The sequence below is a fragment of the Bemisia tabaci genome, chromosome 7, assembly GCF_918797505.1.
Source record: "Bemisia tabaci chromosome 7, PGI_BMITA_v3".
NCBI lineage: Eukaryota > Metazoa > Arthropoda > Insecta > Hemiptera > Aleyrodidae > Bemisia > Bemisia tabaci.
In genome coordinates this window covers 40,575,811-40,588,574 of record NC_092799.1, presented here as the reverse complement: position 1 = coordinate 40,588,574, position 12,764 = coordinate 40,575,811, and the positions used below count along the sequence as shown (strand labels likewise).

The 12,764-nt window shown below is 42.2% G+C and overlaps 2 protein-coding genes across 5 annotated transcripts in view; one reads left to right on the top strand and one right to left on the bottom strand.

Moving 5' to 3' along the window:
- The window catches only part of LOC109032981 (irregular chiasm C-roughest protein), a 511,490-nt gene that overhangs the window by 164,029 nt on the left and 334,697 nt on the right, over positions 1-12,764 (bottom strand). The gene's annotated exons all lie outside the window — the stretch shown is intronic.
- Positions 2,558-11,142, top strand: LOC109032982 (probable cytochrome P450 6a13). 4 transcript variants are annotated; one of them, XM_072302165.1, is made up of 6 exons: positions 2,558-2,743; positions 4,345-4,838; positions 7,200-7,762; positions 8,452-8,682; positions 9,541-9,792; positions 10,693-11,142. In XM_072302165.1, exons 2-6 carry the CDS (start codon positions 4,378-4,380, stop codon positions 10,857-10,859), a joined length of 1,674 nt encoding a protein of 557 aa, XP_072158266.1. In that variant the 5' UTR covers positions 2,558-2,743; positions 4,345-4,377; the 3' UTR covers positions 10,860-11,142. The 4 variants fall into 4 exon arrangements, with proteins under 4 accessions (XP_072158266.1, XP_072158265.1, XP_072158264.1 ...); XM_072302164.1 differs by having other exon boundaries at positions 2,558-2,748; positions 4,348-4,838; XM_072302163.1 differs by having other exon boundaries at positions 2,559-2,748.

Here is a 12,764-nt window from a genome sequence, read left to right as displayed (position 1 = left end):
TTTCAGGGGAGAATCGAAGGTGCACAAAATGATTTTCGGGGAAAATCTGGCAAACGATAGTGGAAACCGGGTCTTGCGTGCGTCGCAAGATGGAGATGGTATCAGAGGAACGACAAGCCGGAATTACTTTTCAACGGCTCATTTGTTTCGATTTTTAGTGGTTTCAGAATCGCTTCGGTGACGCCCTCCACCCCCCTCCGGCCGCGCTAACAACCCCCCAAAACCCCCACCCGCACCACTATCCTAACTCGATTCACTCACTTTAAGACTTTATTGTGGCTACACCGCGACTTTCCTCGGGTATGGCCAAGTTCGAGGACGGGAAAAGTAAAGTTGGACGTATTTCTGTCAAACGGAACTATGTGCATTAAGACATGAGCCCTGAGATCCATAAGAATATATGCAAAACAGGGCTCACGTCATGGTGCACATAGTTCCGTTTGGCAGAAATACGTCCGGTTAAGGAAGTCTGAAAACCAGATCTTCGCAGTAACTGCGGAAGTTTCGGGGGAAGTATGGTGAGGATTTCGAGAAATTATCTTTATCACGTACTCCCAGGACTAAAAGTGTGTGCTAGTAAGATTATGTACTTCATAGAGTGCGACTATCCACAGATGAATAGACGTATATATGAGGAGGCAACTGTTTTTCGTCGAATGCTTCTCTTCGGTTCTTCAAGAGTAAACAAAACAAGCAGTTGAGATAGCTATTGTGCCTTAGAGAGTATGTAAATTAATTTTAATCCGAAGATTTTGAGAGCTGAGATCTTTGAATGGCTCTTGCCAATTGCTATCTTCGCACACTGGACCGAATCAATAGGAGAAGTCAGACAAACTCTGGAAGCTTTGAAAGCTTGTATTTTCGAAAATATGAAATTACAAAGTTTAAAAGTGGTTTCATTTGTTTTTTATGACATTTCCTTTCAGAAACACCCCTTGAAATTGAATTTGTGACGAAATAAACTTTAAAATTTCAAATTATAGCCAACAATTTCATGTCCGACCTCTTCTATAAACTCGTTCCACTGTGCATCGCTTTCGGAACCTCAACTTCAAAGCACCTTTACTCAGCAGCGGCTTGGCGTGCTTTGCGATATATCGATTGATCGGCCATTTAAACCTATGGAAAAGTATCGATAAACAAGGTGTTCGCAGCGAACACCTTAATAATCGATTATTTACTACAGCTTCAAATGGGGAAATATCAATAGATCGCAAAGCACGCCACGCCACTGTTACTCAGACTTATTTTTTTAAATTTTGGACGTTTTTGAGCCAACGAGTTCACAAAAAACTCATCAAAGCAGGGGTGCGAAGTTCCTTTTCCCATTAACGTTCACTCATTAGAGATAATTTTGTAAATTATCGATGCGAGATGAACTTGAAAACCTGTGAGGAAAAAGCTCTCAACACCGTATGAGGCGTCAAAATTGTAGGATCTGGACCTGGATCAAGGCCTTCAACTAGTCGCCGTCTGCGTCTGATAATAAGACAACTGAACGGTGTTGCGCGACTGAACGTGAAGACCAAATGGACTCCATGTTGCGATAAGGAACTGCTGTTGCTGACTCATTTTAGAAACACTCTAACCGCCATCAGTTTGCAAATGCAGATAGGCGATTTTATGAGTTCGCCGGAAATCGTGACTCCGTGTTGCAAAATTTAGCCCGAATCGATTTTAATTGTTTAAAGAGAACCTGCAAAAGTTCTGAATGAATTATGTCCTGTCTTTGTACAATTGTAAGATGATGTATAGAAGACATTAAAGCTCATTTTAAAGCTGGAGACAACGGTGCCAAAGTTACTTCAACAATTTTACAACACCTCAGATTGCTGCAATGAGTCATCAGTCAATTTTCGATCTATGACGTAGGATCAAAAAGGCATTAAAAAAAGAAGAAAACAAATTAAAAAATCAAATTATTATAATTATTACACCGCACGTTCTTCGCATTATTGTATTACCGCATATAAAATTCATAAGGTTATAAACCAAAATAACTTGGTAAAAACTAGCTTTAACATAAATGGACTGCATTTTGTAATTTGGAACTATAAATTCTAGCCCGGTTTAAAAACAACGTATGTGTCGTTAGTTTCCCTGTGCACATACGTGTTGTTTCAGATGAACCAGAATTTATGGTTCCAAATTGCAAAATGCAGTCCAAATTATTCTATTCCAAGTCATCCGTCAACTTTCAATCTGCGAGTCCGTGTTAAAAAATTCCCGAGAAAAAATACTGAAATTATAGGAATGATTGCATCACTTTTCGATTTTTTTGTTTACTTTCATTCAGCCCAAGCGAAAAGCTATGTTTGACTGGACTCTAAAACATCCCATTGTCAGTCATTACTAGGGCTCAATACTCTTTCTTGATGAGTTAAGATTCTTATCGATGCAGAATATCACCAATCTCAATGATGACTCTTGAGATTCGACAACAATGCGAACTTTGAATGATTGATGATTAGCAAACAGCGCAGCGTGGCGAAGCGCGGTGCGGCGCAACCATACTTAAAAACAAATACAAGATTCTTAAGTGTATATGAGTTAGCAATTGAGAATATCATGTCAGTCAGTCAATCGTCTTCAGCCGAGACGCAATAAGTGTTTGTCGATAAATGTGCACCTTAGCCTCCGTAACACTAACACGGGGAGCAAGATTAGTTAAGTAAGGAATAATCAGTGATTAAAACGAAGCGTTAACACAATACAGAATACACGATACCTAGGATACATTCAGGTCAGGTCAGTGGTATTTTGTGAATTTCATGGAGCTAAAGAATCACATTTTTGATGCCTCCCAACTTACTAAAACATTATTAATCTATTTTTAACATTATTAACTACCTTTCAGAAAATCTTTGGAAGAAGCCCAACACAGACACGGAAATACAATCGAATCGTTCTGATATATAATCTAACAACCAAAATGATGATCTTCGAGTAAAAGCCACCGCTTTTAGGGGGCGATCGGGTAAAATGATCGTACTTTAGTAAACTTAGGATAAAGTACGACAGCTCACAAGTCCGTCCAAGGGCTCCTGACTGGCCGGTAGTGCACCCTACAGCTCATCAACGGCTTGATATGCCTACAGAATTTAGCTCCTGACCTCAGAAGGCAAACAATAAACGCACGCAAAATCAGAGGGTCTTTCAACAAAGTCTGATACAGGGTCTGTAATTTCGCTGGAAACAGACACTCGTATAAATTACACGGCAAGTGATGAGACACCTATCGGTGAATTTACTAGCCAAAATACACTAAGTCGTCAGTATCAGATAGATTTTGGCGATGCAATGCGAGCGTAGAGTCCGATTTTTGCCTCTTGATTTTCATTAAGTCGGCAGCACAACATTTTGCCCATTATGAACTGGTTTGGCTCGGGTTGTAGAGATATATCCAGCTTTCGGCAAAAGTCCCATCCAATCTAACATCTCCATCTAAAACGTAATATTTTCATAGTTCACATATGAGCTGCTTTTTGCTTTGGCGTAAACCTATCGGATGCAAACACGTACATCAAGTTCAAAGGATCGTATGAAATCGCGTGAGAACTTGACATTGACAAATAATGATCTAACTGTGGAGTGCTTTGTGGCGATCAATGTCCATAATTACACCTCCTGTTATTGGAGCCAAATTGGAGCCTCCGTGATTACGAATACAGAGTCTCCAGAATCTTCCAGCGAATCGCACCTACTTCGACACCCCTGACGCCATTCAAACTACAATTTAAGCTGCCACCTTTACTGGGGTCTGGACAGTGTTCGAAACTCACCTTTGAGTTTTGGGAGCCATGTGGCGCATCAAGCCCGATTTTTAGGCGTCATTGAAGATATTTTAGGGGCCAAATTGACTTTTAGCCCATATATTACGGCGCATTTAGTGAAAAGTTAGATGTAAAATGTTTCCGTAACAGAGCTAGTAAGTAGTTGTAACTTGGGGAAGACAAAGGCACTGAGAATGAAATCGTGAAGAATAGAAAAAGCAAGCTATCACTTGTAGTGCTGCAAATTCTGACTTTTTTCAATTCAAATAGATTTGTTCTTCTTTCTTTGTGACTTCCTGTGAAAATCCAGATTTGTAGGGGGCAATTTTTAGGGGCCACTTTGGCGCAGAGCCTTCATTTTTTAGGCGCCATGGCCGATTTTTTAGGCGCATTTGGCGCGTTGGCGCGTGTGAGTTTCAAACACTGGTCCACACGAACCACCCACATTAACCAGTAGGATCGCCCTATACTCTCTATATCTTCTTTGTCTACGGCTTTGTCTATCAGTTTCAATAATCAGCCGGCTAGTGTGCGACTAAGAGCCAACCTTACTCCCGACCTTTTTTTCCAGAAGATCGACGGAGCATATTTTCCAGGGCCCAGGATGGACGTGCTGAGCCTGAACTCGGTGCTGGTGGTGACGACGGCCCTGCTGCTGGGGTGGCTGGCGGTGCGGGACAAGCTCAACTACTGGGCCAAGCGGGGCGTCCCTTACGTGTCGCCGTGGACCTGCCTCACGGGGACGCTGGGCTTCCTGTTCAAGACGCAGGCCATGTACGAGTCGTTCGTGGCCCAGTACGACGCCCTCGAGGGCCACCCCTACGGCGGGACGTTCCAGCTGCTCAACCCCTCGGTCATGCTCCGGGACCCGGCCATGATCAAGGAGTGGCTCATCAAGGGCTTCACCAACTTCCACGACCGCGGCCCGGAACCCGACGAGAAACTGGACAAGCTCAGCGGGAACCTCTTCCAGCTCACCGGCGACAAGTGGCGCCTCGTCCGCCAGAAGCTCTCGCCCATCTTCAGCACCGCTAAGCTCAGGATCATGTATCAGACCTTGAAAGGGTACGTCCGCCACTTAGCCATTTTTTTTAAAATGGAGATGTTGCATGTGTGAGGGATTTGCGATTTGACTGTTATTCCTTATGTAAAAGCTCGCGAGAAACGCGATGGTACACTGGTTCCTTGAAAATCAACTCCAAGCTCAAAAATAGCTCTTCAAAGTGAGGCAAAGGAAGGGATATCCCACGCTATCTGAGAGTCCACGTCTCCATCAAGACAAAACTCTCCATGCAAGATAGGGGAGCAAATACATTAGACGGGTTTGCCGTTTGTTTTCAGTTTTGGAGTCCCCAATGAAGTGCTGCCCTGTCAATGTATGTGCTCCATATCTTTGCATGGAGAGTTTGTTTTGATGTAGAGGTGGACTATCAGGATAGGCCGGGTATCCCTTCATTTTGGCCTCACTTCGAGAGTTTTTTGAGTTGGAGATGATTTCAGAGAAAGCGTGGCACCATCGTGTTTCTCGCGAACTTTTACATAAAAAACAACAGTCAAATCGCAAATCCCTCACACATGCAACATCTCCATTCACTTTCACACACTCTCTTCAGCGTCCAGCCCACGTTCAAACTAGGGACTTCGAAGAGGCTCATCGATGGAACTGTTGACCGTTGCCTTTCCAAGATCGGCGGCCCGACGATCTTCGAAGGTAACCGATGTGTTCGGGATACATCACAGATCAGATCTAGAAATTTTCAAGGAATTCCGTGCAGAAATAACTGAGAAATAGAGGAATTGGTGCCAGTTTGAAAGTGGGCTGGACGCTTTCTGGTAAATATACGTATCGTTGCAAGTTTCAGCACGTAAACTTACACTGAAAAAAAAAATTGCTTGGCTCAAGCATGCTGATTCTTGAAATTGTCGCAAAGAATTGTTTTTATCTTGATTTAAGCTGAAGTTTTCTTGATACAAGAAAAGTAATGCTTGGGTTAGGCAAAAAAGTAGGCGATCTTAAGCAGCGAAATTCTTGATTTAAGAAAAAGTATACTTCTTGGCGGCAAATTTAAGATTTCATTTTTCAGTGTTAGAGATAGGATGCGAGAATAGTGGTGAGCTCACACTATTCTGAAGGGCAATCAAAGCCAGAAACACCAAAAATTAGAATTAGGTAAAAAGAAAATGGACTTTGCTTAGTTTCAGTGCAAAATCCGGAGGAGGGAAAAACCTATATGGCTATGATTCGACTTACCATTTTACAGTCCGTACATGTTAACAACTATCGAAGGAGACATTATGCTCTGGAAGTTATTCTTACCTGGAACAGAGAAAAAACAAATCAGTTAGATATAATTTTGTTTAAAAAATTGAAGGAGAGATTTCGAAAGTTTCGCAAGTATATAACGAAGATGTATTAAAAGGTTTTCCGTGGTCGCTCAGAACGTAAGCCCTTCCCTTCTAAGACCCGGATATTTCGCAATTTTTAAAGTTCCTGAGTCCTGAGTCCTTTAAAATTTTTATTTATTTTTTTTCCCACCGTCAAACATCGCAAAAAAGTTAACCTCCCGTTTGCAGCATAAAACAGAGCAATAGAGCTCGCCTTTGAGTCATTCAATGACGTCAAAGCAGCGCTCCGGCCACCGATTTGCTACCGGATCTCAAGTGATACCAAAATAAATGGATTACATTTTGCAATAAGGAACCACTATCTCCGACTTTCTCGTAAAAGCATGTACCTGCATAGGGAAACCAATGGCATGTTTGTTGTTTCTAAAATGAGCTAGAAATTGCGGTTCCTTATTGCAAAACGTAACCGAAACGACGCACAATGGATCGAGTCAATAGGAAAGGTCGGACAAAATTTGGAAACTTAAAATGCTTTTAACTCCGTTTATACAATACTTAGAGGTTTTAAAAGTGGTTCCATCGGTATTCCCGTGAAATTTTCTTCCGGAAACACCCCTAAAAATTTAAAATGTGACGAAATAAACATAAAAAATGTGCAGTTTTGGTCAAAAACTTCATGTCCGACCTCTCTGATTGTCTTGATCCACTGTGCGACGAGACGTCTCGGCCCAGGGAGAGTCCCTTTATACTGAGAGTCAAGACAACACCCCTCATGGAGTCACAAACGGGAATAAAGATTACAGAAATTGAACGTTTTTCGTAATCTTTGATCGGCTCATTTTTAAATTCCTTTCTCCGTTCCTTCTTTCATTCCGTTTGTTCCTTGTCGAACCCGAAATTCCTCGGTCCATTCCAGGTTATAATCTTTGCAATTGGTGAAAATTTAATCTTTGTTCCCGTTTGTGACACTGTGAAGGCCTAAAATCCGGTTAACCAATCAGAAATGGATTCGCATTGTCTTGACTCTCAGTATAAAGGGACTCTAGGCCCAGGGACTTAGGAGGCTACGTAACGTTTCAGATGCGCAGAGGAGTTGAACGCCCACCTGCAGGCGCGCTGCCAGGCGACGGGAGAAACAGAGCTGGACGTCAAGGACTTGGTGTCCAACTACACGATGGACGTGATTGGGGCCTGCGCCATGGGAATCAAGTGCAACGCCATCCAGGACCCGGAAAACTGCACCATGAAAAAGATCGTCAAGCGGATGTTCCGCTTCAACTGGAGGCTGTCCCTCTTCCAGTTCCTCGAGATGGCCAACCCGCGGCTTCCAAGGCTCCTGGGACTGTCCCCGAGGGACAAGGAGGTGGAGGGATATCTCGAGGAGATCACTAAGGAGGCCATCCGCATGAAGCAGCAGGACACCACCGGCACCAGGAAGGACTTCCTCCAGCTCCTCATGAAGTACAGCGAGGAGGAGGGCGCCGAGTCGGCCAACGGCGAGGCCCAGTCCAAGGAGATTGCCAATGGCGACGCCCAGTCCAGAGAGATCGCCATTGGCAACGCCCAGTCCAAAGAGATTGCCAATGGCGACGCCAAGTCCAAAGAGATTGCCAATGGTGACGCCAAGGCTATGGAACATGAAGGTGAGGGGTCGTTCATAAATGAAGTAAAGGTCCTGAGGGTAGGGGGGCTCGAGGGGTGTCTGACAGGTGCCTGACAAGAGGAGGGAGCTGGGCTAAACCTGAAAAAAGGTTTTCATGAACAATTGGACTGCATTTTGCAATTTGGAACTATAAATTCTGGCTCTTCTGGAAATACCACTTATGTGCACAGGGAAACTAATGGCTCATACGTTGTTTTTAAACCGGGCTACAATTTATAGTTTTAAATTGCAAAATGTAGTCCAATTAAAGCTTCAGTGTCTGAAGAATGAAAATTTTTGTCAAAAAATAGAGGGAAAATTCAGGAAAATCCGATGAAATCCATGAAGCAAACAACCGATTCTCCTACGATGAGGAACACCACGTAGAATCTTAACAACACCTAATGGCGCTTACGAGGTTTTGGATTACCACTTTTACAATTTCCGATTTGAAAAAATAAAAGCGAAGAATCTTAGCAACACCATATGGCGCTTACAAGGTTTTGGACCACTAACACTTTTACAATATCCGATTTGAAACAATAAATACGTTGAATTTTAGCAACACCTGATGGCGCTTACGAGGTTTCGGACTAACACTTTAACAATTTCTGATTTGAAACAACAATAGAAACGCTGTATTGAAACTGTCGAATGATTCAATATAAGGTAACTTTTTTCTTTTTTGAGTAGATCCAGTCATAACGGAGAATGTGATAATGGGAGTGATCGCGTCCTTCCTATCAGCTGGCTTAGAACCGGTGTCAGCCACGGTGACTTTCTGCGCGTACGAATTAGCCCACCACCCCGAGGTCCAGGAGAAACTCTTCAAAGAAATTCAGGCGGTCAGAAAAGAATCCGGTGGGGAGATCAAGTATGACGATCTCAAGAAGCTTCATTATCTGGACCAGGTCGTTAACGGTGAGAAATGATTTGGATTTTTAACGAGGAAACCAGCTTGGCACAGCTCGATATATTACGGAACTTATTGCACCCTCTCAAATTCATTTCAAATGATTTTGGACGCAAAAAGTTATTTTTGTTTACAAAATTGGACGGAGTTAAACAGAAAGGAACCAAGCCACATCGGGATCGAACCGAGAAAAAGAGGTTTAAAGTTTGGCTCCTGCATAAGACTCAATGTAAAAGATAAACTTCAAGTTCAATTTCTGCAAAATTTGCTCCAACAAAAACTTTGAATTTTTGGCGATAGATAGTAGAGCAGGGGTTAAGCTCAAAACCACTCATAACTCATTTTTTTCCAAAATGTGGGTTGGTTCCTTTCTGCTTAACTCAGTCCAATTATGCAGTGTTCTAACTTCACCGAACACTTTGCGCCGAAAATTAGTCTTTGGCGCACAAAACATTAAGGGCGCTGAGCCGAAGTGGCGTTTGGAAAATGTCTCCAGCTTCGATTTTTTTTCTTGATTTATAATGAGAGCCTCTTGGGCTCCTAAAAAATTAAACGATCATCTAAAAATTTAGGCCTTTTGGTCAAACAACTCCTGATATTTAGAGGTAAATTTTGCACTATGTACGGTAATCAATAAGGTAGAATAAATGAGCTGGGTCCACAATATTCTGAGACGAATTGAAATTGAAAAAAAAGCGAGGGTAAAAAAATGAGTAGTTAGTTTCAAAATGAGACTGTGCATATAATCTCTTTTTCAATAATGCACCTGTAATTACTGATAATTGCATGATACATGATAATAAATAATAATTACGACATTTTGTAAAATACAATTCAATTACATCAAATTTTCTTTATTCACCTAGAAACTCTGAGAAAATATCCTATTGCTCCGATCTTGGGCAGAAAGTGTACAGAAGCCTTCCAAATTCCTGACTCGAAACTTGTGCTGGAGAAAGGCATCAATTTGATGATCAGTACGATGAGTCTCCATCACGATCCAAAATATTTCCCTGAGCCCGAAAAATTCGACCCTGAACGGTTCTCGGAAGAAAACGTTAACAAAATCATTCCAGGAACATACTTGCCGTTTGGAGATGGACCTAGATTTTGCATAGGTAAGGCACCAAATTTGTGAATAAAATTAATATTTTCTTACTTTTAATCATATGGAAGGGAGAGTTAGAAGCGCAGTATTCGGAAAAAAACAATGACCCATTAAGTGACAAAGAATATAAAGTGGGGGTTCTTAACTTTCACAAACCAATTCCAAGTACTGTAATATAAATAAAGGGGGTTTGCGGTATAAAAGAAAGCCCCCTAAAATGTTTAACATTTTCCGACAAATATGTATGTTTCTTCCATCTATTACCTGCATGGGAGGCCAGAAGGTCATAATGTCACATTTGTTTCGATTTTTCTGACAAACAGTGAAAGAAGGCACTTCTTAAAAGTTGAGTATTGCAATTAGCACGCGCTTACACCCATAACCATATTATATCTCATGTCATATCATGTCACACAGGAATCTGGAGAGTTATTTGCCATTCTCTCGTGCAAGTTTAGGTTTGAACGACAATTAAGGGGAAATTCCTGTTTGACGTGAAAACAACAGGCTCTTATTGGAGGAGGCAATTGAATTGAAGCACATCCTCACCGAAAAAGTACCGATAACGGATTACAGAACTCTCCATGGAGAACTCCAAACTCCAGAACTCTCAAAGGAGTTTTGTAGTGGGTGAATTGAAAAAACAAAGCCGCAAAGTGTAGCTCAAGTACCTCCATACTACTCTACTGCTATAAATAGCAACTCGGGTACATTACGCAATCGATGATTCAGGCTCGAGCAGTTTTAAAACCACGCCACCCGTTTCTTTGACTTCTTACCGATGATTTTCCAGAGAACTTGTCGGATCTCTAGACTCTCTAGATCTGCTAGACTCTAGATTTTGCAACTCATCGAGATTCGTTCCATAATTCTTAAGGGCAGTGTTCATTTGCATGGCTCTCTGTTGCAGCGATGCGTTTGGCTTTGATGGACGTCAAAACAATGATCATAACTTTGGTTTCGGACTACACACTTCACACTTGCCCCAAGACTGTGAAGCGCATTGAGATAGACAGACATTTATTCACTCTGGCCCCGAAAGGTCAAGTGCGACTTCGACTTAAAAAGAGGAGCTGAACATGACCTCGAGATGTCATCCTTCTTTCCAGCGGGCTGATCATTGAAATTCATAGAAAAATCTATAGAAAAAGGAGGTAACTAATAGATAAACTAACGGCACCCACGAGACACCCTACAGTTAGTTTGTCTGTGGCTTTATCCATCAATTTCAATAACCAACCCGTAGTTCTCCTTTCAGGCCGAGGAAGCTTCTACTTGGAAGTGTCAAGTATAAGATATTTAAAGCCTTGTTTTTGTATAAAAACGTTATTTTTATCACTGAATAAAGCATGCATAATAATTCTTGATTTCTTTCATTCCCTGAAATTTTCTGCTACCTTCCAAATTTGTTCTTTTTCTCAACAAACCCCAAGTTCGGGGGTAAAATTAAATTAACCTCCCCACAATTTGTGGCCCCAGAATATTTTTTCCTTGAAATTCTCAGAAACGCTACGGGTTGCATCGTGCGTAAGATTTCTAGGAAAAATCAAAGGAAAAACCTGCACGTTAACCAGAAATGTATTGGTTTTTCCAAATAAATTAGGCGACATCCGAATTTTGATGGAACGATTTCCCTTTATTTAGCGCTTGCTCTGGGTCCCGGGTTCGATTCCCGGGATGGTCACAAACAAAGGTTACCTGGGGCTGACTTGATTAGGGACTATTAGGAGATGGGACTTAAAGGACTGTAAGCATAAGGTTATCCCCTCGGCGATATTTGAAGTGAAAAAAAGGGAAAAAATTCTTCTGATAATATGTTCAACTTTGAAGAAAGCTAAGGATATTTGGACCGTGTTTAGTGGAAAGGAACCAAGGCAAATCACCTATTGCCAAATTTCACTGCGCAGTTTTTGCACTTGCGAGAATGTTTGTGAATATTCCTTTGAAAAATTCAAAGAATTTGAATCGTTCTGTGCATGCATGAAATTCACTGAAATTTGCACAAATATCTGCACAACCGTTTTCATGTAAACAATTAAAATGCCCAGTTAAATTCGGAAATAGCTGATATGGCTCGGTTCCTTTTTTCTAAACGCGGTCCATTTTCTCTTAACATTTTTAAATAATTCACATTTAGATTAAAATAAAATTCTCACTGGAAAGAAAAACACATTGGATCTAGAGTCGAGACTCTTAAAAACATCAACAAGAAAAAGTGCTCTTGATTCAATCAGAATCTAGCTTCAATCAAGAACCAAGCCTCTTAATTTAAGCGGATTTCGTTTTGATTCAAGCAAAAATCCGATTGAATCAAGAGTGTTATTTCTTGTCAATGTTTTCAAGAGTCTGGACTCTTGATACAATGTGTTTTTTTCCAGTGGCTCTGACAAATTGGAGGGAAAATATTCACAGATTCCTCAGAAAATGTGTATTTTTTCAAAGAAAATCTGGCAACTACTGAAGCCTTGTACGAGGTTCTTCCTTAAAGGGGAGCTTTCTTTAAGCCGGCGTGTTGGCCGGATTGCTTCTCGACGGTTCGAAGGCGCCGCCGGATTCCAGGACCGCGGCCCGGGACGCGACCTCTAAGGTGTTCCTTTTCTCATTAGTCGAGGCCCGCCTAAGCCGATTACGGGCGGCGCGGGCGGGCGATCTGCCCGGGTTAGGCGGCTCCGCGGCGGGAAGCCGAACGCGGCCGATCCGAACGGCATTAGACGTTAATTTGGATGCAAATCTTAATTTGTCAACGGATCTGTGAAAACAAAAGTAATTAGTGGTGCTCCGATACGCGGTGCGCGATACGCTCCGCCTCATCGGCCGGCTCGACCCCCCCCCCTCCGCGCGCGGGGGGGGGGGGAGGGCAGATCGTTCATCCATTAAATATTTACTTTCCGAAGAGCCGTGACACGATGACTGCGGGAAAATCCAAACGAAAATGAACGCGATACGGATGGAGATGCGTGGGAGGGGGGAAGTGTTGGTAAA